Raw genomic sequence first — 26,382 nt, forward strand, 5'->3', positions numbered from 1 at the left:
TTGTGTGCAACTCATCCCTGCTTTCCTCCAGTGATTTCACTGAATTTCCTGTAGTCAGGAACACTTCTCAGTATTCCTCTGAGTATTTGCAGTATGTTGTGGCTCACTGTTCGATTACTTGCTGCTGCTGCTGTTTGTTTTTCTGCCTGAGCTTCTTTTTAAAAAAAATAATAAGAAGAAGAAGACAGATGACACCCAAAAAGCCAGAATCATGCATGGATCTTTTTCATTGCAGAATATTTTTCTAAAAAGGTTGATTCTTCTATTCCACCCCCCACCCCCCCACCACAACCCACCACCAAAGAAACAAGCCAAGTAATTGCTCCTGACGAGGGAGGGGGCATAATTGTGGGCCTGCAGGGAATGCCAGCTAAATATACGAAGCAGGTATCTGCGGCCTATGTGTGATTTTGCGTTTTTTTGCTTTGGTCCCCCTTGCTACTGTTCTTTCTCTTTTGAAATGCACATTCTCTATAACTCCGGACTAAATGGGTATGAGTAAGGTGCTGAAGGAACATTTTCCGTACCACACTGCTATTATTTATGTGTTTTAAGTGTTTGGTGTGCCCTCCTTCACTCGTACGCACCAGAGCAGTTTACAGTGGTACCTCAGGTTACATACGCTTCAGGTTACATACGCTTCAGGTTACAGACTCCGCTAACCCAGAAATAGTGCCTCAGGTTAAGAACTTTGCTTCAGGATGAGAACAGAAATCGTGCTCCGGCGGCGCGGCAGCAGCAGGAGGCCCCATTAGCTAAAGTGGTGCTTCAGGTTAAGAACAGTTTCAGGTTAAGTATGGACCTCCAGAACGAATTAAGTACTTAACCTGAGGTACCACTGTACATCAATAAAAATATTTTTAAAAATACAATACAATAAAATGCAAGCATAATAAACAGTTCATAGCTCCAACAGGTGGAGGGGGTGGAGCATTAAAGAATTCACCTCTTCCTTAAAAATCCAGTTGTAAAACTGACATCTACCACTATAGTCTGGCAAGTGTGCCTACTGTGGTGATGGAAGCCTGTTAAGAAAAATTGAGCCAAAAACTGAGGGTTCCTGCTGCCTCCCTTCTCTCTCAAGATAGTTTCTGGTCTAGTCAGCTTCAATTAAAACACACAGCATTTTTTTATTGTCGAATTCCAAATAAAGTTTATAAAATCTAATTAAAAAAAAAAAAAAAGGTCCATACTTGTATAAGTGTCTATTCCACCTGTCTGTTCATAGTTCCACATAGTTCATAGTTACAGTTCCACAGAATCTTTTCACAGAGTCTAATATAAGGATTTCTGGAATATTAGCCTTGTTTTGCCATCCTAGGCTTCATCAGTAGAACAGGCTCATGTGTAATATTACAGGATAGTGGATCTTATAGCATAAGTGGTTGCAGGCTCTGTGAAAGGATTCTGTGGAACTGTAACTATGCATGAACTGACTAGAGAATGAACTGATCCACTGGGTCTTCTGCTTTTTTCACTGAACTTTATGAGACTTCTGTTGAAATCTACAATTTGATTCAAACTCAGAATTTTTTTTTAAAAAAACAACAACATGGCCCAATGGTCACAAAAAATCATAAAAATGCAGAAAACCCCCCCACAAGCTCCCAGATTCTTGCAAAAACACCCCAACCCAAAATCCAAAAACCAAAAAAAAAGTTTTAAAAGTTTAACTTACCAAATGGATGCAAAAGAAGTTTTGGAAAAGCTTCAGAAATGAGCAAAGTCTGAAAAAAAAGGGCTACCAAACCGCGTGCTAACAGTTGCTCCTCGAAGTCAAGTCACAACTGCAGCTGTTCGAGCAAAGCACCCTTGGTTTTAACGGTTTTAAGACAAAGGAAACAAAGTCGCAAGACGTTTTCCTCTTGCGAATCAAGCCCATAGGGAAATTCGTCTTGCGAAGCAACTCGAAAACGGAAAACTCTTTCGTCTAGCGAGTTTTCCGTCTTGCAAGGCATTCGTCTTGCGGGGCACCACTGTACAATCAATAGTATACCTTATTTATTCAAATGTACAGCTGGTTACGTCTTGGGAATCTCAACTAAACCATCTCTGACAAATGGCCACCCAACCTCTGCTTAAATACCTCCAATTAAGGGGAGTCCACAACCTCCTGAGGGAGTTCATTCCACTGTCAAACAGCTCGGGTTTAGCCAGAATCTCTTTCCTTGTAACTTGAATCCATTGATTCAGGTCCTACCTTCCAGAGCAGGAGAAAACAAACTTGCTGGATCTTCCATTCAGCGGCGTAGCGTGGGTTGTCAGCACCCGGGGCAAGGCAAGTAATTTGCGCCCCCTAACCCGGGGCAAGGCAAGTACTTTGCGCCCCTAACCCCTAACCTGCCGCCGCTGCCAGCTTCTTCTTGCTGCTGCCTGGGCTGGTCGGGTGTGGTTCTCTCCCGCGTTCAGCGCTGCGCTGGGCGGCCACTGCACTGTCCCTCCCCCAGATAGTCCCTCCCTCACTCTCTCTCCGCTCCGCACCGCAACGCACACCTGGCACCCTCCCCCTCCACAGTGGGCGGCGACCCGGCAGCTCGGATTGGATTCACACAGCCAGCACTGCAGTCAGAGAGAGTGAGTGAGCCAGGTAGGGGCAGAGAGCTGCGAGTGCGCCCCCCAAATGTTGCGCCCGGTGCGGCTGGCACCCCCTGCACCCCCCACGCTACGCCACTGCTTCCATTTGACAACCCTTCAGATATTTGAAGATGGCTATCACATCTCCTCTCGGTCTCCTCTAGTAACACTGGCGGAGGAATGGGGGGAACGCATCGTGCCCAGCACCATCGGGGAGGGGGGTACCATTGCGGCCGCCCCCAACATGCGCCGCGTACCCTCCCCGCGCCAGGTGCCACGCCCTCATGGGTAGCACACCATGTCCCCAGGACGCATTCCACGTTCCTGTGGGTGGGGCGCAAAGCCCCAGGATGCATACCACGCCCCCGCAGGTGGCATGCCACGCCCCCAGGACACATGCCATGCTCCCAGGGATGCACGCCATGCCCTTGGGGCACGTGCCAGCCATGCCCCCTCCTGCTCTCCGCCCCCTGTGCTGGAGCATACAGTTTTGCCACTGTCTAGTAATACTTTTTATTGCTTCCCATTTCAATTCCCATTTCAAATTTTGTTCGAGAGAGTGGGGGGTCAGTTCTGGATGGGCAAGGAGTAGGGTTTTTGGTTTTTTTAATAGGACTAATATTATGTGTCTTTGCTATGGGGAAAATTATAATTGGACCGTTAACCTACACACACAACCATGTTGTGCTGCTTCTTTCGATCATACTATAGCTGCTGTAATTCCGCAAGTTCCCATGTTGAGAGGCTGCCCAGATTTACTGTAAATGTCCCAAAGGCGGCACATTGCATATAAAAGATTTAACGTCTGCTACAGGGCTGTGCTCATTGTTGCTTTTTGCTCTGCCCTGTCACAAAACTGACTCTTGGGACGATTGCCCTGGTATTGGGAAGAATTATTTGCAGTTGCCCTGAGACAGAAATACTCTTCTATGGAGAATTCAGTTTAAAGTTCCTTTTTATAGTTAAAATGAAAACTGCTGCTTTGTGACTGCCTCATATGTCATGTAGGTTCTAGAAGACATTGAGAAACTAGATATCTGATAAAAAGGCTTTTTATTATTATTTAAGGAAGGGGGAGGAGCCAAGGTATGTGTGTCTGTTTTTTTTGTTTTTAAGTTCATCATTATGTCTCCTTAATAGACTAATTTTTGGAAAATCTGAAGACATTTTGGGGAAATACTTCCTTTTCTACAAAGAAGAAAGGAATATGTCCCTTGTATTGAGTAGAGGCATTGTGATACTCTGGCACATTTGATTTCCAACCGAAATGCCATAATTTCATTAGTGTGGTCAATTAACCTCCCTTCTGTTTGATTTTCTTTTTACTTATCTAGGGAAAACATCCGTAGAATAATTTAAAAATGGGGATGCACATCATACGAAATTCAACATGCACATAATTTATGCTTGCAGTTCCTAACATTGAGGATCTGCAAGGCACTTAGTGGAGTTTGCATGAAAAACTGAGACTGGGGTGGAAAAGCAGACTGCTCCATTGTTTTCTTTAATTTATTTCTTTAATTTGTATACCGACTTATACCTGTAGATCTCAGGGCAGTTCATAAAACAAAATCACAATATAAAAACAGAAAATACAAAATCTATGAAAGGGACTTGTTATGCAAAGTTATACCTGGGAAATGTTTGGTCTATATGGAAAGATTTGTAAATTTGTGCCTTTTTTAAAAAACAAACAAACCCCACTCTGATCAAAGTTCTGAGCAACTGAGGATGCTGAATTTTATTTCCTCGGGGAAACAGTTGCGGCAGCTTTCAGTTTTTTTATTTGTTTATGCCCCTGCCCAAGTTTGTTTATGGTGGGTCCACTGTCAAAATGTTCTTACATAATGCAGCTGTGAGTGGCAGTGTATCTGTTGGTTCAGTTGGTGAGCGATAATGATCTGCAAAGAAACCTGGAGCCTGAAGGCATTGGCCTGATCACACATCACAAAATGCAAGCTTATTCATTGTGTCAAAAATCCTTTTTTGTCTGTGCTGCTGAAATAACTGCCAGTATAATTCTGTGAGATTAAGCCCCTCCATTGCCTGACTTTATGCATCTGACAAAGGGGTCTCAAGGCCATGAAAGCTTTTGCTGAGATAAATTTGTTAGCCTTTAAGGGTACCACAAGACTTTTGGTTTTTTATTCATTTAGTAGCCATCTTTCCCTAGAGCAGGGATGGGAATGTGTGGCCTTCGGATGTTGTTGAATTGCAACCATAGCTGTCAACTTACAGATTTGAAAATAAGGGACCAGCAGCCTTGAAAATAAGGGACCAGCAGCCAAAATAAGGGACCTGCAGCCTCACCTGTTCCACGCACTCCAGTCTTCCTGTCCTCCTGCAGTCTGGTCAAACTCATGCTGGTAGCTTCAAGAACACTGTCCAACCAACTTTGTAACCAGAGGTTCAACTGAATAGAATCTGAATCACATGCACCACAAGGCCTATGCAGCCTCAACTTAAGATGGCTCCCCGGCCTGGCTTTGCACTGCAAAGTTTGCAGCAGCACGTGCAACAAAATGGCGTCCAGCATTCAAAAAACCCCTCAGCTTGCATTAACTAGCCACACACAAGGCATGCAAGCTCCACCCCCCAGGCGTTCTTAGACTTCTTATTGGGCGAGCAACACAGCCAAGCAACACAGTTGGAGCCTCCCTCCTCTCTGGCCGGCAGGGAGGGAGGGAGGGAGGGAGAGGAGCTGCTTCCTTTGAAATTTAAGGGACATCATTTAAGGGACATTTAAGGGACATCCATCAATAAGGGACAGCAGCGGGACATGGCGCTGGAATAAGGGACTGTCCCTTCAAATAAGGGACACTTGACAGCTATGATTGCAACCCCTGTCATCCCTCATGAACTCGCACTAGCCACAATGGCCGCTGGTGTTCAACAAGACCTAGAGGCTTACGGGTTCCTCACAGTTACCCCTAGAGATCAGGAGAAGTAGGAACAGTTCATTCTTAAGGGCAGAGAAGGTAACCAGAAAGAGATGGTGGGAGAAATGTATATTGTAAAACTGTCACCGCCCCTCCTCCCCTTTGTCTACCTTGATCTCCTCTTAACTACTCTGTCTGTTTCCAAGAGAGCCTACAGAATTCTCAATATTTAATTTTTATTAATTATATTTTATGCCACCTTTATATTCCAGTGAGCTGGAGGTGGTGTACATGGTTATCCTCCTTCCCATTTCATCCTCATCAAAACTCTCTGAGGTAGGATAGGCTAAGAGCTTTGTAGATTCTGAATCCCTTGCCTTGCTTTTATACTTTGCAATCATGACTTCTGGACTGTGTGCTTTGCTGCCAAACCTGTACTATCGCTGTAGGGGAGCGGGTGGTGCTGTGGTCTAAACCATTGAGCTTCTTGGGCTTGCCGATCAGGAGGTCAGCGGTTCGAATCCCTGCAACGGGGTGAGCTCCCGTTGCTCTGTCCCAGCTCCTGCCAACCTAGCAGTCTGAAAGCACGCCGGTGCAAGTAGATAAATAGGTACCGCTGTGGCGGAAAGGTAAATGGTGTTTCTGTTAGGGCTGTCTTAAACATATGCGGCGCCGGGGTGCAAAGATCCACCCAGCGGCCCACCCCGGTTTCCCAGAGTTGTCGGCCTTTTTTTAGGGGGGGGACCCCAAAGTTGACCTTTTTAAAGGAAAGGTTCTCTAGAGTTGTTGGGCTCCTGGGGGTTGGGCAACCAACGCAAGCAGCAGAGGAGCCCAGCGCAACAAACCAGCCCGAGGTGTCGGCGTCAGCGACTGAGCAAAGCCAGGCACCTTGTGGTATAAGTAGCATGTGCTGGGCGGGCCTCTCCATGCCCTACGCAAATCTCAGGCACGCAGGAGGGCGGAGCTGGCCAGCCGCCTCAGCATCTCACTGGCTTGGTTGCCCCGAACTTGCGGCACAGAGCTGCCCGCAGCAGAAGAGTCCGACGTGGCGCTTCGACCGATGGGTGGGCTCTTCCCCAGACTCAACTCTTGGGCCCTGGACTCTCGGTCTGGCGCCCCTGGGAGCCCAGCACCCGGGTGCCCTTGTTTCTGTGCCTCTGGCTTCCGTCACAGTGTCCCGTTGCACCAGAAGCACATTAGTCATGCTGGCCACATGACCCGGAGAACCTGTCTGTGGACAAACGCTGGCTCCTCGGCCTGAAAGCGAGGTGAACGCTGCAACCCATAGTCACCTTTGAGTGAACTCAACTGTCCAGGGGTCCTTTACCTTTTTTACTGTTGCTACCTTGAACAAGTGAGAACCCCTGTTGTGTTTTGCACAGGAGCAAAACAAGAGGTTTCTCTTTACGGAAAGAGTTTATTTTGTACCTCCATAATCATCTTTGTGAAGAGGTTCTCTCCCTCCTCAAAAAAGAGGCACGGACCTGACTTTCCTTGTTCTGCTTGTTTGCCTCTGCCTAGGCCTATCACAATCTGGATAATAATAGCAACAGTAATAAATCAGTGCTCCCCTGCTGTTTTTATAAATGTTAATCAAATCTGTTAAATGCTTGACAAGTTGTTTCCCTACCAAATTATCATTTTAAGTCATTACTTGATTAAAGCAAGGAAATAAATCTTTTTTCATAAAAAGGATGTATTAGAAACAACATGTGGGCATGTTAATCACTTTTTTACCACAGCAGAAAAAAATTACACGTGCATTGAAAAAAAAAAAGCTAGATATTAATATTTACAACCGGGGTGGAGGAGTCTTTCTTCTTCGACAATCCCTCGTAGCCAAGTAAGATTGTCTTCCATAAACACGGTTTTAACAATGAGTCCATAAGTGACAGTAGAGGCCAATTCTGGATCCACACGTCCTTCCACAGTGGGGACATTGGTTTCCGGGGGGGAGTTGATCACGGTGTGGATTTGCCAATCGTGCCTTCCTCTTAGCACGTTTCTCCCTTGCGTCCTGAGTTCGAGTGTCTTCAAAGATGAGTGCCACAACCCCAGAGTCGTCTGCGACTGGACCTAATGGTCAGGGGTCCCTTTACCTTTACCTCGGTTTAAGAACAGCCCTGTTTACGAACTATTTGGTATAAGAACTTTGCAAAACCGGAAGTAGTGTCCCGATTTGCGAACTTTACCTCAGCCTACGAACGGAAGCCGAACAGTGGAAGGGCACCGCCGGCAGGAGGCCTCATTTGGGAAAGCGCACCTCGGTTTAAGAACAGTTTCGGTTTAAGAACAAACTTCCAGAATGGATTAAGTTTGTAAACCAAGGTACCACTGTAATGAGTTAGATATTAGTCTGTAGCTCTTGGACCATACCACCATGCAAAGAGATCCATTTGCATGTTATAATGTAGTGCCAGTAGAAACATTTTTCATTTCTTGTTGAGTACAGTAGGTTTGTTCCTGGCTAAAAGTGAATATATAATTAATGTGAGGCTTTTATAATGTAAATAATATATGGCAATGAATGATCTTTTAATTAATACGCTTTGTGTTTTATTTAAAATGTGCTTTAGAACCATCGGTGTGTAGGGGAGAGTAGTAAGGCCATGTCCTTGGGGTCAAAATGTTATTTGGTCCTGAACCTCTCCTCAGGCCCCACATGTGTGGTTGTATACACAGAGTGCAAGTGTAGAAGCAACTCTCCCACAGAAAATCTGCTCTTCTGTAAACTATTTCTTATAGTGATGGTATTACATAAATAACTGCCCAAATTAGCAAAGCAATTTGCCTGGCTTAAGCAACTCTAGAGGCAGAAACATAGACAAGCATAAAAAAAGCAAAGAGGGAGAAGTAAGAGTGGTTAATAATAATAACAATAATAATAATTTCATTTCTATGCCACTTTATATTTTTAAGGGGGAAAAACTCAAAGCAGTTGACAACCTACATTAAAACATTAGATCAAACAATCTAGAATGAAACAAAGACGAAGTATACATTCAAAGCAACATAAAGGGCAACTAAAATATTATCTCAAAAGATTTCAAAATAAAACATTTTGCAGGAGGTCAACTACTAACTGCACATTTATTGCAGCAAGGTTAACCAGAAAAGATATCTTAAACATTTCGAAAGAAAGCATTACTAAAGGAAGCCAAATATAAAATGCACCTTAGCAGGAGAAGCTAGGACCCAGTATCGGGAAAGTTTTAATGTCTAATGTTTTACAATTTTTTATGTGCTGTAAGCAACCCAGAGTGGCTGGGGAAACCCAGCCAGATGAGTGGGGTATAAATAGCAAAATTGTTGTTGTTGTTGTTGTTGTTGTTGTTGTTGTTGTTGTTGTTGCTTTTGCTGTCAGTCTTGCCCATGGTGGTTCATAATGGTTGGCGGCTGTGGGAGCTCAGGCTCGATGACCTGGGTCTGCACTAAGAGACAGGCAAAATGGGTAGACAAGGCTAGGCCAGTTCTTTCTGCTCTTTCCACTGTCATTTGGTATCCTCCTACCTCTCCTTTCCTTCATGTTCAGTTAGATCTATGAGCTCCACATGTGTACAGTCATAACTCGGGTTGAAGTACCGTATTTTTCGCTCCATAGGGCGCACCTGACCATAGGGCACACCTAGTTTTCAGAGGGGAAAATCAAGGAAAAAATATGATCCCCCCCCCCAGCTCTGGGAGCAGCGGCCAGCTTGCAGGCAGCTTGTGCACTTCTCCCAGACCTTCTCCCTGCTTTTGTGGGAGGTGGGGGAATTCCCCCACCTCCCGCAAAAGCCCGCAGAAGCCACACGCTCTTTAAAGGGTGTGTGGCTCCTGTGGGCTTTTCTAGGAGATGGGGGAAGGGACTGATGTGGCCAGTCAGTCCCTTCTCCCTCCTGGGGAAAAGCCTGCAAGGGCCTCACGGAGCTTGTGTGCAGCTCTTGGGGCTTTTCCTGCCTGCCTCCCCCCCTCATTCGCTCCATAGGACGCACACACATTTCCGCTTGCTTTTTAGGAGGGAAAAAGTGTGTCCTATAGAGTGAAAAATACGGTAGCTTCGGGATAAGTATTTTTTGGGTTGCGTGCTGCGGCGACCCAGAAGTAACGGAGCCCGTTACTTCCAGGTTTCGCCGCTCGTGCATGCACAGACGGTCAAAATGACGTCATGCGCATGCATGGAAGCGACGAATCGTGACCCGCACATACACAGGTTGCGTTCGCTTCTGGATGCGAACGGGGCTCCGGAACGGATCCCGTTTGCATCCAGAGGTACCACTGTACTCAGTGTGCTGGAAGACTGCTAGATCTCTGCTTGTAACATTGCGGGAACCCATGCCATACTGTGCAGAACCCATGCCGCATTTCAGGGACCCTGAACATGGCTCCCACCATGTTATGACCTTCCCAGAGGGTTGTTGGGTGGGTGGCAGCACCATAGTGGTAAAAACTAGATTGGGCCCGGAGGCACTGTGGGGTTTGTTTGGAGTGCAGGGCTATTATTTTAAAAAAATGTAAAAAGCAAAAAGTTGCTGGCAGGAGGGGACACCAGCATGCTGGGTGATATAAAAAGGTAAAAAGATAAAGGAGCCCTGGACGGTTAAGTCCAGTCAAAGGCGACTATGGGGTTGTGGTGCTCATCTCACTTTCAGGCTGAGGGAGCTGCCATTTGTCCACAGACCCAAACCAGAGCGCACGGAAATGCCATTTACCTTCCCGTCACAGCGGTACCTATTTATCTACTTGCACTGGCGTGCTTTCGAACTGCTAGGTTGGCAGGAGCTGGGACAGAGCAACGGGAGCTCACCCCATCGCGGGGATTCAAACCGCTGATCTTCCAACCGGCAAGCCCAAGAGGCTCAATGGTTTAGATGTTGACCTTGAAAACAGTGGCACATACTAATCTCTCATCACTGTTCCCTGACTCTTTGTTTGGCCATCCGGCTCTTAAGTTGCCAGAGGTGGAATGCCACATTCTAAGGATTCCGTATTCTAGGGGAGAATTGTTGCTTTCCAACTTTCCTTATCAGCTCCTGGAGATGTTTGGCTCACTGTTGTCAGATTGCAATGCCATATTAGATGGATCTTTTTTGTGTGTGTGTCTAACCCAGCAAGGCATCTACACGCTTGGTTTAGCTAGGAGGACCCACTGGCCTTCATCATGGGAGAGAGGTGGTTGAAATCCCTAGGTAAAGGTAAAGGGACCCCTGACCGTTAGCTCCAGTCATGGCCGACTCTGGTGTTGTGGCGCTCATCTCACTTTATTGGTTGATGGAGCCGGCGTACAGCTTCCGGGTCATGTGGCCAGCATGACTAAGCCGCTTCTGGTGAACCAGAGCAGCGCACGGAAACGCCGTTTACCTTCCCGCCGGAGCAGACCTATTTATCTACTTGCACTTTGATGTGCTTTTGAACTGCTAGGTTGGCAGGAGCAGGGACCGAGCAACGGGAGCTCACCCCATCGTGGGGATTTGAACCGCCGACCTTCTGATCGGCAAGTCCTAGGCTCTGTGGTTTAGACCACAATCCCTACTGGGCCATAAATCCCTTGAGCCTTGGATCCCTGTGTGACAAATAGCTGTGCATTTGGGGGGGGGTCTCCTTGCCTGGTGTACAGTATGCAGCGCAGGCTATGTTCCCGTGCCATTTAATGCAGCTCACGGCATCCAGACAGAGAAGACTTCGCTGTTTATTAGGGGATATATAATCATTTAAGCCTGACTAAGCTTCAAAGCCCTAATGCGGGTGTTTGGCCAACAGAAATGAGATGTAAATTTGCACTGAATAGCCACTGATTACAGAAAGATGATTAATGAAAGATTTGAAATTGATTTATGGCTGCAGTTGTCAAGGCCTTCGCCACGATTGTAATATTATCTGCGTGAAAAGCTCTTGGCAAATTAGAGACAAGGGAGGCAGGGTGAAATAACAGGTTTTCTGTCAAAGGACCGCTGCATTGTGCAGTTCTGTTGTCTGGTCTTGAATGACACAAGGCTGAGACCTTTTGTTTTGTGTGCCAAAAGATTGCAGCATACAGAGAGGCCTGTGTTTTCGAAAGTACTGGGAAAGCTGAAGACCAGTGTTTTGTCACAGCATTTTCCCTTAATGGGCCTGCAACTAAACTACCCCCCCCCCCATTTTTTTTTGTCTCTCCCAGGCAATATGAGAAACTAACCGACAATAAGCTGAAGCATGTTTTTCAGGAAAGTTTGGGGGGAGATTCTTGGTGTATATTCAGCATTTGTGTGTAATCCCTTTTCAAGACCACAGCTGAGATACCCAAGAGCAATAAATTTTGACTACCCTTACTGACCACTGGTCCTGTTAGCAAGGGATGATGGGAGTTGTAGCTCCAAAACAGCTGGAGGGCCAAGTCTGGCCATCAGTGGCTGAATATTTGTCAGCAGGTTCCTCTACTTTCCTAAAAGAACAGAGAACATACTCTCCAACATTTCTCTGATGAAAATATGGATGTCCTATTCCATAACAATAACAATAGCAATAATTTCATTATTAATAAAGTTCCCTATACAGGGCTGCCTTCAGATGTCTTCTAAAGGTTGTATAGTTACTTATCTCCTTGGCTTGGGGGTTGTATCATTCCACACCCTCCAACATTTCTCCGATGAAAATAGGGACCTCCTACTATATCCTTCAGGGACACGGGTGGCACTGTGGTCTAAACCACAGAGCCTAGGGTTTGTCAATCAGAAGGTCGGTGGTTCAAATCCCCGCAACGGGGTGAGCTCCCGTTGCTTGGTCCCTGTCCCTGCCCCTGCCAACATAGCAGTTCAAAAGCACATCAAAGTGCAAGTAGATAATTAGGTACCGCTCCGGCGGGAAGGTAAACGGTGTTTCTGTGCACTGCTTTGGTTTGCCAGAAGCGGCTTAATCATGCTGGGCACATGACCCAGAAACTGTCTGCGGACAAACACCAGCTCCCTCGGCCAGTAAAGCGAGATGAGTGCCGCAACCCCAGAGTCGTCCGTGACTGGACCTAACGGTCAGGGGTCCCTTTACCCTTTACCTTTACTATATCCTTCAGCATTTCTCCAATGAAAATAGGGACACTCTAAGGAAAAGTGGGACATCTTGGGATCAGATCAGAAACTGGGAGAGCTTCTGTAAATCCGGGACTGTCCCTGGAAAATAGGGACATTTGGAGGGTTTGGGAGAATTGCCCCTGACCTTGGGCTAAGTCTGAGAAATACTGGTGAAGTCAAGGTGGGCTCTATCCAGCTTGGAGCTGGGAATGGAACCCAGAAAGCAAGCCCCTGCCAACACAGCTCTTCAAAGTTGGGCGGGCAGGGCATAAAAGACTTGCTTTGCCTCTGCACCTGACAGGCACTCTGAGCCCAGAATGCTGGTTTAACAGGAACCGCATTCTCTGCCGGCTACTTTGCCACCCTTACGTTGGAAAGGCTCTTTCAAACACACAGCGCAGAGCCATTTCATGCAGTCTCAACGAGCCTCTTCTTTTGAACTGGCGAAGGATGTTCTTTTTCATCAGTTTGCTCTCCAGCATTCAAGGGGAAGGAGGAGTGGGGTGGGGGAAATTCACACAAACGGCGGTGGCAAGAAAGGTGACTATTTGCCAGCTTAATATAGCTATCTGCTCCGCTGCAGACAAGCAGAATCTGAAGGAAGTCTGAAAGGCAGCGCTGCCTCAAAGCTGCACCCTGTTCTCCTCCTTTTTCTAGCCGCTAACTTTCCTCTTGTGGGCGAGCTGTCTGCACACTCACGTGCCTAGCCTCCAAATCAAGTCCCTTCCCTGAAGTACATGAAACGAATGAATTTTGATGGTGTTTAACTGTGACCCTTGCCTAGGAAAGGGTTGACGGGACAGGAGAGCAGACGAGGCTTGCTACCAATCTGGGTGCTGCTGCGTTGAAAAGTGTGCCCTGTTTTATAAGGGTGGGGGGCTGGTGCAGGTTGGAAAGTGGTTTTTAAAAATTGCAGGGAAAAAGATCTTCTGCAGCAGTGCTCCCGAGAAATGTGTAAGGATAGCAGGGGAGGTTAATGAGAATCTGAGCCTGGAGGCAAGCTGGAGCATTAGTCAGGCCTCCAACTTAAATGCTAGGTTTGGTCCCTTGATATTCAGTATGTACCTGGCATTCCATGGTATAAATGAGCAAATTCTATTGGGCACTATGATCAGGTCTTATCAGATCTTTTTTTTCAAAAAATGAGAAAACTTAATCCATATTTTAAATATTCATGATTCTGAGCTGTTGCAATATCTTTTTTTTTTTAAAAAGTCCCGTATTCCATCTGCTGTTTTTTGCTTAATATTTCATAAGTTTTATTAATACGAAGCCCAGTCTAGTTGGGGAAAATATTTTACTTATCGTGTGCAGTGTGCCTGTGCCAAATATCCTGACTTTCTGGCTTTTGTAGAATTGGTCCCTTTCGCTGTGTTTTTCGGAGCAACATCTGCTCAGCTTCAATTGGATTTTCCAGTTAACTCTAATTGGAAGTTGGGGCTCAGTTGGATGCAAGCTGGCCCTGAAAAGGGGGCTGACTTTTCAGTGTTGATAAAGGCCAAGGTGAGGCACACACCCACTTTGTGGAGACTCAAAACAAATAAATAAGCAAACCCGGATGACCGATGCCTGGGGGAAGTCCAGATTTTGAGGTTGAAAGCGGGGTTTCCATGCAGCCAATGTATTGTTATGAATCTGGGGGTGAAAGATGCCCTAAATTCCAAATTAAGCTAGTGGTAGAATTTATGTGTGGGACGCGGGTGGCGCTGTGGTCTAAACCACAGAGCCTAGGGCTTGCCGATCAGAAGGTCGGCGGTTCGAATCCCCGCGACGGGGTGAGCTCCCGTTGCTCGGTCCCTGCTCCTGCCAACCTAGCAGTTCGAAAGCACAAAGTGCAAGTAGATAAATAAGTACTGCTCTGGCGGGAAGGTAAACGGTGTTTCCGTGCGCTGCTCTGGTTCACCAGAAGTGGCTTAGTCCTGCTGGCCACATGACCTGGAAGCTGTGTGCGGACAAATGCCGGCTCATTTGGTCAGTAAAGCGAGATGAGCGCTGCAACCCCAGAGTTGTCCGTGACTGGACTTAACGGTCAGGGGTCCCTTTACCTTTTGGAATTTATGTAGGTTTGGCGTATTAAAGCCAGGAAATAGCTAAACTCGTGTATTTAGGATAGACCCAAGTGTGTATTTGAGCCATGTTAGACCTTGCCAATCCTTTAATTAAACCAAGTGATAGAGCTGACTAAGGCAGCACTGGCCTGCTGTCTGAGGTGTTAGGTTGGGGTAATGGGTTATTAGCAATATCACAGAATCATAGAATCGTAGAGTTGGAAGAGACCATGAGGGTCATGTATACCAACCCCCTGCAATGCAGGGATCTTTCACCCAATATGGTGCTTGAACCCATGATCCAGAGATTAAGAGTCTCTACCAACAGAGCTATCCAGTACCAGGGATCAAAGAACCTCACCATAGTGGGCAAAACGGTGAGACCCCTTTGACTGGAGAGATAAAAGCCAAGAGCTTAAAGAAAGGAGGGGAAGTGATGTGGGGAGAAGCTTAGTGCAGAGTGTCGGGAGTTAAGCAGCAGAATTAGAAGCAGTTAGAAGCAGTGGGCAGGGGAGAAAGGGACACATAGCAACATTTGAGAATGATGGGGTTGGAGTCTGCTTAAAAGCCAGAGCCTCTTGGCGTTCTGTGGACCCCTCCTACATAGGCTCAGCTTATGGATGCGGGTGGTACTGTGGTCTAAACCACTGAGCCTCTTGGGCTTGCCGATCTGAAGGTTGGCGGTTCAAATCCCCGCAATGGGGTGAGCTCCTGTTGCTCTGTCCCAGCTCCTGCCAACCTAGCATTTCGAAAGCACACCAGTGCAAGTAAATAAATACTTCCCGCTCTGGCGGAAAGGTAAATGGCATTTCCGTGTGCTCTGGTTTCCATCATGGCGTTCTGTTGTGCCAGAAGCGGTTGAGTCCTGCCGGCTACATGACCCGGAAAGCTGCCCGTGGACCAACGTCAGCTCCCTCGGCCTGAAAGAGAGATAAGCACCACAACTCCACAGTCACCTTTGACTGGATTTAACTGTCCAGGGGTCCTTTACCATTTTACCTTTAGGCTCATGTTGTATATATGTGTAGATGACCATTTATCATAAAGATACCACAGTCTCCGCTGTGCCCCATTTTTCCAAAAAGAAGCACAGACCCTGGGTCTGTGTTTGGAACTCCCTGGAATATCTCACTGGAGCAAATAGGGTGCACCATGTACCCCTTGGAGAAAAAGATGGGATGTAGATGCAATAAATAAGCTCATCTTACCTGCTTAAGATAGCTGGTGGGCCAGCCAGAAGCACATATCAGTTGCCAATGTAGCACCCAGAGATCTCCATGTGGTTACAGTTGGACTCGCACCAGTAACACAACGCTCCTGGCGCCTGACTAATTTCTATCACTGAGCAGGGCACAAAGGGATAGAGTGAGCAAAGGCTTCTGGGTGGCACGGAGACTTGCCATCCTAGCTTAAACATGTCAGAAACCCATGATTTGGGTTGCCAATGTGGGTGACTGGGTAAACTGTTTTAGGATACAGAACTGCGACTGGGAGGAGTTCTGATGGACTAGTTTGAAAGAAATGCACTGCTTGTGTATTGGGGTTGGGTCAAAGTGTCTTTGTGTTGTCATCTGTGTTTGATGATCGTCTCCTTTGGGAGGGATACTTTTGTGATTACAGTGGTACCTCGGGTTACATATGCTTCAGGTTACATACGCTTCAGGTTAGACTCCACTAACCCAGAAATATTACCTCGGGTTAAGAACTTTGCTTCAGGATGAGAACAGAACGGACCTCTGGAACGAATTAAGTACGTAACCCGAGGTACCACTGTACTTAATTCATTCCGGAGGTCCGTTCTTAACCTGAAACTGTACTTAACCTGAAGCACCACTTTAGCTAATGGGGCCTCCTCCTGCTGCCGCTGCACGATTTCTGTTCTCATCCTGAAGCAAAGTTCTTAACCCAAGGTACTATTTCTGAGTTAGTGGAATCTGTAACCTGAAGCATATGTAACCTGAAGCGTATGTAACCCGAGGTACTACTGTACACACCTGTGGTCAGGTGGCTGTTTCTTGGGGGTGGGTTAGTGTTATGAATCTGGGGATATAATGGCCTGTTGGGCTCATTCAACTGGCCAAGGGTTATTTCATATTTCTGGTGAGGGGGTGGGGCAGATCCAGGGTTTCCTGATGCGTGGACCTGTGTGATGCACACTTTTGCAAACCAAAATGCATTTGTCAGCCAAAAATGTATGGAGAAAATTCTGCACTGCCCCACATGCACTGGGTAAATCGGGACACACACACACAGAGAGAGACACACACACAATCAGTCTGAATCAGTTGATGTCACCGTTAAACCAAATACAGATGGAAGACAAACCACACTATGAGTCATTAATACTTAATATACTGCTAGTCTGTCCCAGAAAAGGAGAGTACATCCATTTTCTTATTTGGGCAACTCGCTTACCTCCATCACACGGCAGCAAAATTAGCTACGAATGTTGGGGCGGTGGGCAGGTTCATGTCCTAAATTTGGATTTTAATAAACTCCTTCAGCCTTGATAGTTGAGGCGTCTCTTGTGCTCTAGCAGGGTAAGCAGCCAGCCAGTTTCCCACCTTTACAAATTGTACCTAGCCATTCAAGCAAACATTTCCCTTGACAGGAGATGTTTTTGCAGCCAGCATTTTAAAATTAGCACTTGAACCTGAGGCTGGTCTGCCACATGCTGTGTGCCTTGTATTTTTAGTAGTACGTGTGTGATATCTTTGTCTTTATCACTGTGCATTTATATCTGAAGTGAATAGCGTGGTTGGCAGGGGCTGTGAGGCACCCTCCCCCCCCCCCGTTAACTCACTCGCTGTTTTTCGCCCCTGAACACTTACGATTCAGAAATAGGCCTTGCTTATATAAATGATTTAACACCAGGTAATTGAAATGCATGTATGTTTTCCTTCTCAGGTTGTTAGAGACTTGGAAGAAACATTTAGCATCAAATTAATGTCACATGTTCTGGGGTTTAATCTCATAGATAGTTAAATTACGGATCTTGCAGTCATGTGGCGCTCAGACAAATTGAACTGGGTAAAAGCCCTTCAAGTCTGCTGCAGTTTCTTTTTATGTCATGTGGCGTCCTAGCTGGTTTTTCTTTTAAATCACTTTTCTGATTGTGAACGTATGGCACTCCCTGCCGTTGGATGGGCAGTGTGCCTCTAGTGTAGAGCTGTCAATCAATCAATCAATCAATCAATCAATCAGTCATTCAATAAGGGCAGGTCCTATGAATGGCTATTAGCCATGGTGGCTAAATGGATCCTCCATATCCAGCGGTCTTAGGTAGAGCAGATAGGGATCATCAACCTGGGAAGCTAGCCCATCTAGGAAAAGAAAAATTCTGATCCTAAACCTCTGATGCTTTGAGGGAGATCTTTGGGAAAAGAAAAGGCGTAAGGCGTGAGTCCTACACAAATCTGGAGTGGAGCCCCTAAGATGGTTGGATGGCCTTCTAAGGGGCACAGGAAGGGGGATGGGGTGTGTGTGATAAAATCTCCCCTGGACAGATTGCTGTGCTGCCCCCCCCCCTGGGTGCAGATCACCCCCCTGGGTGCCAATTGCCATGCTAATCACCCGCAGTGGCCGCCGGCCACTGGCTCTGCACTGTCCGCCCACTGCCTCCCCCCCCCAGCTGGAAGAGGCCCCGCGGTTCACCCTGCCCCTGTGGGCGGTTTGCCGTGCCCTAGGTCCCTGAGAGGCTTTGAAATATACTCAGAGTCCAGAGTGGATTTCATGCTCTTTATTCAGCTCATAGTGGTGAGGAGGAATGGAAGTTCCCCCAGAATGTCTGCTTTATATACAGTGGGGCCTCGCAAGACGAAATTAATCCGTTCTGTGAGGCTCTTCGTATAGCGGTTTTTTTGTCTTGCAAAGCAAGCTCATTGACAGCTTAGCGGATTAGCGCTATTAGCGGTTTAGCGGCTTTTAGCGATCAGCTGTTAAGCGGCTTATCAGCGGCTTAGCGGCTTAGGAAAAGGGGGGGGGGAAGGGGAAAAAACCCCGCAGGAACTCACAAGACATTTTCGTCTTGCGAAGCAAGCCCATAGGGAAATTCATTTTGCGAAGGGCCTCCAAAACGGAAAACCCTTTCGTCTAGCGGGTTTTCCGTCTTGCGAGGCATTTGTCTTGCGGGGCACCACTGTACATTATTTACACAATGGACCCCACGTGATTGGCTAATTCCGGGATTCTCCTGTAGGTTGCCGATTCACTTCTACCTGGAGCTGGATTGGGTGGCTCCTGTGGACCAATCAGACTGCTGCATTCTGGGTCCTATTGTTCTAGGACCAATCAGACTGCTGCATTTTGGACCCTATTCAACTCAGTACATAACAGGCTTCCTCCACCGCTGGTCCTTCTGGTAACTCCTGCAGCTTGGTCAAAGCTGGATGCTGAACGAGAGAGATTTTTAGCCTGAGTGTACAGTCCCAAAACAAACAAATAATATATCACTGAAACAAAAATACAACCTAAAACCAGTATAGCAGCAATGTTAAGCACCTTCTTATTCCATTGAAAAGTTTCAAAGCCGTTTAATCCATGCAATGCCTGGTGATTCCTTCTCTTTATTTCATTTAAAGCGAACTGATGTTTGGCATGTTACGGTAAACCTTTTGCAGTGGGTGGGTAGTGATAGAAGTCTCGGGAGGTAGCTGTAGTCTTGTTTGTGCTGCAGATACGAATGGCTTAGTGGTGGGAGGCGGGCTGGAAGTTGCTGTCCTGCACTGAGATAGGAATCAAGGTACAATAATAGGGAAAGGTCAGGGTGCCTGGATAAGATCTTGATGATCTCCCTTGTGGGTTTGCAGAGATAAGCAGCCTTCACTCACTAGCAGCAGCAGTAGCTGCTGCTTTTTCATCTTGTTTCCTTCTCAAGTAACTTTGCAGCAATGCCAGACGGGAGAGAAAGGGGCAGTTCTTTTCATCTCTGCTGAATATTCTGTTCAAAATGGCTGGTGGCAAGACCTCTGCTCCCCTTTATATGTTGTTGCTAGGCAGATGTGAAAATTTGAGACCCATGCTCTCCTCCCCCTCCAGCTTTTTAAGAAGAGTCCTGTTAGCTCAGGCACCCCTAAACCCGGCCCTCCAGATGTTTTGGGACTACAACTCCCATCATCCCTAGCTAACAGGACGAGATGTAGTCCCAAAACATCTGGAAGGCTGAGATGGGGTATGCCTGGGCTAGCCAGACCAAGGGTCCATCTATTCCAGGGGTGGGGAAGCTTTGGCTCTTCAGACCTTGCAGCTTCCATCATTCCATCCTGAACACAGACTCAGTCAGGTTACAGACTCTGCTAACCTGGAAGTAGTACCTCGGGTTAAGAACTTTATCTCAGGATGAGAACAGAAATCGCGTGGCAGCAGTGCAGCAGCAGTGGGGGGCCCCTTTAGCTAAAGTGGTACCTCAGGTTAAGAAAGGTTTCAGGTTAAGAATAGAACAGTGTTTTGTCACAGCATTTTCCCTTAATGGGCCTGCAACTAAACTACCCCCCCCCCCATTTTAGTTTTTTGAGAAACTAACTGACAATAAGCTGAAGCATGTTTTTCAGGAAAGTTTGGGGGAAGAGTCTTGGTGTATATTCAGCATTTGTGTGTAATCCCTTTTCAAGCCCACAGCTGAGATACCCAAGAGTAATAAATTTTGACTACCCTTACTGACCACTGGTTCTGTTAGCTAGGGATGATGGGAGTTGTAGTCCCAAAACAGCTGGAGGGCCAAGTTTGGCCATCACTGGCTGAATATTTGTCAGAAGGTTTCCCTGCTTTCCCAAAAGAACAGAGAACATACTCTCCAACATTTCTCTGATGAAAATATGGATGTCTATTCCATAACAAAACAAATTCCTTCCAGTAGCACCTTAAAGACCAACTAAGTCAGTTCTTGGTATGAGCTTTCGTGTGCATGCACACTTCTTCAGATACCATGCACACGAAAGCTCATACCAAGAACTGACTTAGTTGGTCTTTAAGGTGCTACTGGAAGGAATTTGTTTTGTTTTGACTATGGCAGACCAACACGGCTACCTATCTGTAACTATTCCATAACAGTAACAATAGCAATAATTTCATTACAGTGGTACCTCGGGTTGCATACGCTTCAGGTTACAGACTCCACTAACCCAGAAATAGTACCTTGGGTTAAGAACTTTGCTTCAGGATGAGAACAGAAATTGTGCGGCAGCAGCGGGAAGCCCCATTAGCTAAAGTGGTGCTTCAGGTTAAGAACAGTTTCAGGTTAATAACAGACCTCCAGAACAAATTAAGTTCTTAACCTGAGGTACCACTTGTATTCCTTTAGATCAGGCCCCCACATCCACATGCATTCCTTGCAGAAATAAATTGCTTGCTGGGCTGACTGCTGCTCAGGAGGCTGTAAATGAGCCCTCACAATGTCTTTAGCTGTTTCCACAGCTGCTTCAGCCAGATGTGGAGAGTAGCTTTCCGTTGGATCGCAACCTCTTGCCTGCTCAGCTTCTGGCAGCACCTGACCAGTTCTGGCTGCGGCAGAGGGGAGCAAGACAGCTGTAGCAAATATCCCTTGGCCAGGAGCACACAGGTAGTGCGATGAGTGAGCAGTTGTGCAGACTGCAGAGAAGGCAGGTGGGAGACTCTTCTCAAGTGGCTGTTACAGGAATTTTTATAATGCTCACACACAGTGTCTTCTCAAAACACCACATCACACACTGCACCATACAATTTCTCCAATGCTGCTCTGCTCAGGGAAAAGATGGCTACCAAAGGGGGGACTTGGGGAACTGGTAAAAGACAGCCATAATCCCTGAAACCTGGGATCAGGTAGACAGCAACCTTTTGCATAAGCGATCATCACTGGCACCCTGGCAAATGGGTGCCAGACAGGTAGTCATCCTGTGGACAATAGCAAACCATCGGGAATGGATTAGGTTCTTGGTTAGGACAAACCAGGAACTTGTAAATTTTTTTTTGTCTTACTTGATGGGTGTGAGGTGGAGGTCAAGGAAAGGATGGGGGCAAACCTGATACTCAGGTTTCTTTCACCAGAACCTCCCAATTTGTGATGTATTTGTGATGTATGCATGGTGTAATTTTAGGGGTGTTGTGGGTATCTTTGTAAAACTGATAAAAGTGGGAGCCATCCTTTGTTCTGGGCTTCTTCTTGCTTCTCCCATGTGGTCGGCAACAGTCCTTTAAAATAAAGACCAGACCTACTGGCTGCTGTTTTGCTCCTATATTCGTGGCTGGTATCTTTGTTTGATAATCCAAGTGAGGCTAAGGATTTTCTTATAACACGGCTTTGAGAACTGATATCTAAAAGGCACCCATATCTAAAGTGGCTTCTGGCCCTACAAAGTTCTATTTGTGGGCTCCTTTGTGACTAGATCATTGTAAGAGGAGGAACCATTTGTTACCCATTTGTAACGTGTGTGCTTTTGATGGATCGCTACTGTGGACTAATAGACATAAGCGCCAAGTACCAAAGTAGAAGTACACAACATGAGGATGGAAGGAATATTTGCGGCTAAGTAGTGCGGCATAAGAGGAACCAGTCAGCAAACAATGTGATTCTTCCTTAGTGGAGCTTTTATGAGAACATTGTTGGACACACGGCAGAGGCTGTTTGCTTCCTTATGAGTTTAACACGCCACAATAAACAATTTCTTCCCCATTGTCGAGGGAGCGTCAAGCTAGAACGTATAATGTATTAATTGAACAGTAATGGGGTACTTCAGCTTTTGGTCTAAGTTTAACACTTCAGTAACTGGGAAAGGAAGACCTTACCGGCAGGCATGTGGAAAACTTGGTGCCCCGTTGAAAAATTGGACCAAGTGACTGGTTCCTGGTTGCTGTAGAAGATAAGAAGCATATTTCCCCAGCTTTCCATGTTTGCCTCTGTGTGTATGACCTGGGCATTTCCTCTTTTCATCCCCTCTGCAATTACTAACTTAATTTGAAGCGTGTGCTCCCAGGGATTCTCAGAGCGATGTAGTAGAACCTCTTTTCGTGTTACGTCTCCGCTCTGGAATGTATGAAGCAGTGGTAATGATGTGTCAGCATGTGCAAAAGGGGGGAGGTGGTCAGAATGCACCCAAAAGAACAGGATTCTTCTTACTGGCAGAATCAGGTCACATTCTCTCCCTCTCCCTCTCCCTCTCCCTCTTCCTCTTCCCAATTTAGCTTTTAGAATATCTGGCAGACACCCAACTTTTGCAAACATACTTCACTTCTGCTTACTGAGGTCTAGCACAGTTATCAACTTAGAATTACAGACATTTGCAATCTGTTTTTTAAATGTGTGCTTTCATTTTTCTTCTTTTTCTCTCCTCCCTCTCACCCCCCCCCAAACGTTTAGTGGGAAGAAATTGGCGAGGTGGATGAGAATTATGCACCGATCCACACATATCAAGTGTGCAGAGTCATGGAACAGAGTCAGAACAACTGGCTTCTGACAAGCTGGATCTCCAACAAAGGAGCCTCTCGAATCTTCATTGAACTGAAATTCACCCTTAGGGACTGCAACAGCCTTCCTGGAGGACTTGGGACTTGCAAAGAGACTTTTAATATGTATTATTTTGAATCGGATGACGAAGACGGAAGGAACGTAAAAGAAAACCAGTACATCAAGATTGATACCATTGCGGCGGATGAGAGCTTCACAGAGCTAGACCTTGGAGATAGAGTCATGAAGCTGAACACAGAGGTGAGAGATGTTGGGCCACTGACCAAAAAGGGATTTTACCTTGCTTTCCAAGATGTGGGTGCCTGCATTGCGCTGGTCTCTGTGAGGGTGTACTACAAGAAGTGCCCTGTGGTGGTTCGGAACTTGGCCATCTTCCCCGACACCATCACCGGAGCGGATTCTTCTCAGCTTCTGGAAGTCTTGGGGTCATGTGTGAACCACTCTGTGACAGACGAACCCCCACGGATGCACTGCAGTGCCGAAGGGGAATGGCTGGTGCCGATTGGGAAATGCATGTGCAAAGCGGGCTACGAAGAGAAGAACAACACTTGTCAGGGTAAGGATTTAATGTTGGGAATAGTTTGGCTGGTATAGCTGGATGATCAGTTTCGAATGCTGTTAAATATGCAGATTCTTTATGCAATGTCAGAGTGAATAGATACATTCCTTATCATAACGATGGCAGTGTTTTTATTTCATACATGCACATAGCAGCATAGATGGAACTTTTGCAGTACATCAACACCCTACCTTCTCGGATGCTGGGGCACTGTGGTCTAAACCACTGAGCCTCTTGGATTTGCCGATCAGAAGGTTGGCGGTTCGATTCCCCGCAACAGAGTGAGCTCCTCTTGCTCTGTCCCAGCTCCTGCCAACCTAGCAGTTTGAAAGCACGCCAGTGCAAATAGATAACTAGGTACTGCTGTGATGGGAAGGTAAACGGCATTTCCATGCGCTCTGGTTTCCATCACGGTGTTCCATTGCACCACAAGTGGTTTAGTCCTGCTGCCCACATGACCTGGGAAGCTGTCTGTGGACAAACGCTGGCTCCCTTGGCCTGATAGCGAGATGAGCACCGCAGCCCCATAGTCACCTTTGACTGGACTTAACTGTCCAGGGGTCCTTTACCTTTTTAGCTTTACCTTTTTGGTGAAGGATCTTCATGCACTCAGCCACAAGTTGTCACTTGATAAGGAACTGAGCAATGTGCACGCATGCACGAGTTAGCCCTTATTTGTCAAACTCTGACTTTCGCAATGCAAGAGTTTACACCGAGCCTCCTTAGAAGAGCTTCAGATGAGTAGGCAAGTGACATTGCTACTCAGCTTTTCTTAGATTGCTGTAAGCTGATGGCTGTCGCTGCATTTGAGTAGATGGCCATGGCTGTGTTAAGCTAGAAACAAATGTAGATTTGCATGTGGCCATGGACAGAGTCAGCCCTAAGGAAATAACGGGATTGCAAAGGTCTGGACACCTTGGTGTTGTATTATGGGCTTGTGAGTATAGCTATGTTTGTGGCAGAAGAAGAAGTAGAATTTGGATTTGATATCCTGCCTTTCACACCCTTTAAGGAGTCTCAAAGCGGCTAACATTCTCCTTTCCCTTCCTCCCCCACAACAAACACTCTGTGAGGTGAGTGGGGCTGAGAGACTTCAAAGAAGTGTGACTGGCCCAAGGTCACCCAGCAGCTGCAGGTGGAGGAGCGGAGACGCAAACCCGGTTCCCCAGATTAGGAGACTACCGCTCTTAACCACTACACCACACTGGCAGCAACCCATGGACAGAGTAAATCATAATCTGGACCAAAATTGCACAGAAAGCAGACAAGGGCACCAAAGGATTGTTGTTATCTGTCTCTCGAGTTATAGTCTGCAATTTATGTTTAGTAAGTGGTTGCTTGTCTGCACCGATGAACTCCAGGTGTGTGGAGACAGGAGTGCCTAGGTATAAAGGAAACCCATCCTTTCATGATACAAATCCACTTTGTACAAAAGTCCACTATATTCTTACATACATTCTCGCAGTCTTCCATGGCTACCTCTGACCATCCAGTGTTCTATCAGCTGCTGCTAATAATACACTTTTTGCCGTTTTGCTTTGACTCATTGTAAATATGGCTTTGGTCTAAGTCTGGCTATATTTGCCGATTGCCCTGGAGGCTGAGTTGCTTGTGCTGTATAGATTGCTGTCCGTCGTTGCTTTGGTTACGGTGTAACAATTTTGTTTTTACACTTGAATTACAGTGGTGTCTCGCAAGACGAAATTAATCCATTCCATGAGGCTCTTCGTATAGCGGTTTTTTTGTCTTGCGAAGCAAGCCCATTGACATCTTAGCGGATTCGCGCTATTAGCGGTTTAGCGGCTTTTAGCGGATCAGCTGATAAGCGGCTTATCAGCGGATCAGCTGATAAGCAGCTTAGCGGCTTAGGAAAAGGGGGGAAAGGGGGGGGGAACCCGCAGGAACTCGCAAGACATTTCGTCTTGCGAAGCAAGCCCATAGGGAAATTCGTTTTGCGAAGCGCCTCCAAAACGGAAAACCCTTCCATCTAGCGGGTTTTCCGTCTTGCGAGGCATTCGTCTTGCGGGGCACCACTGTATTATTTCTTGTGGGTTGTCCTGGAAATGTGATCGAAGGGCGGTATAAAATTACTTCTATTTATAAATGAGCAAATGGTTTTTTTAATGACTAAGAAGCAACAGGGTCATTCAGGGAACTTGGTGAGTAGTGTTCTTTGAAATGTGTTAAGGATTTAGACCAAATAATGCAGTGGTCTTAAGTTCAGTGTTGTGTAAGATGGCCAGAATTTTTTTCCTGCACCCCACATGAACATCTCGCCATACACATGGGATGGCATTGGGTGCTTCAAATCAGGCGCACAACTTTATCCAGCCTAACAAGGAAATCTGTGAACAGATGTGTGGCATGCATCACATGCCGAATTGGATTGCAGATTTTAATACATTTTTGCTGTTATTTTTTTCTGGACTGTTTATTTATTGATTAAATCAAGGTATGGGTAATTTTATGTGATTGCCAAGTTTCTTGATTTTAAAGAAATGAACCAGAAATGAAAGGACAGCACCATGTGTGTCATCCGATTCTAAAAGTACTTGGGTATTCCTAATCTTTGACTATTCAATGAAAGGAGCGTTGGCTATATTTTACCGCTTGTAAAGCAAACAGGCAGCAGTAGTAGCGCTTTTGACTGATTTGGTCATCCTTGTTCAAGTTTGAAAAATGATAGAGGATACGTTATCAAAATGTTCATGTCTATCAGAAAGCCATAAGGCCAAATAAGAGCTGTGCTGGATTAGACCAGAAATCCATTGTCCAGTAGGACAAGAAGGCAGCCAGATATTTTCAGAAAACCCATATGCAGGGCATATAGTCAACAGTGTAACCCCCCACCCCACCTCACAAA

General features: G+C 46.3%; 1 protein-coding gene across 8 annotated transcripts in view; it reads left to right on the forward strand.

Annotated features, from left to right (window-relative positions):
- EPHA5 (EPH receptor A5) overlaps positions 1 to 26,382 on the forward strand; it is a 255,158-nt gene that overhangs the window by 31,144 nt on the left and 197,632 nt on the right. For all 8 annotated transcript variants that reach the window (XM_081836263.1, XM_081836264.1, XM_081836267.1 and 5 more), the window contains exon 3: positions 22,853 to 23,516. In XM_081836263.1, coding sequence (XP_081692389.1) covers positions 22,853 to 23,516 — 664 coding nt within the window. The remainder of the gene's footprint in view (positions 1 to 22,852; positions 23,517 to 26,382) is intronic.

The sequence above is a fragment of the Podarcis erhardii genome (genome assembly GCF_964252035.2).
Source record: "Podarcis erhardii genome assembly, chromosome: 13".
Lineage (NCBI taxonomy): Eukaryota > Metazoa > Chordata > Lepidosauria > Squamata > Lacertidae > Podarcis > Podarcis erhardii.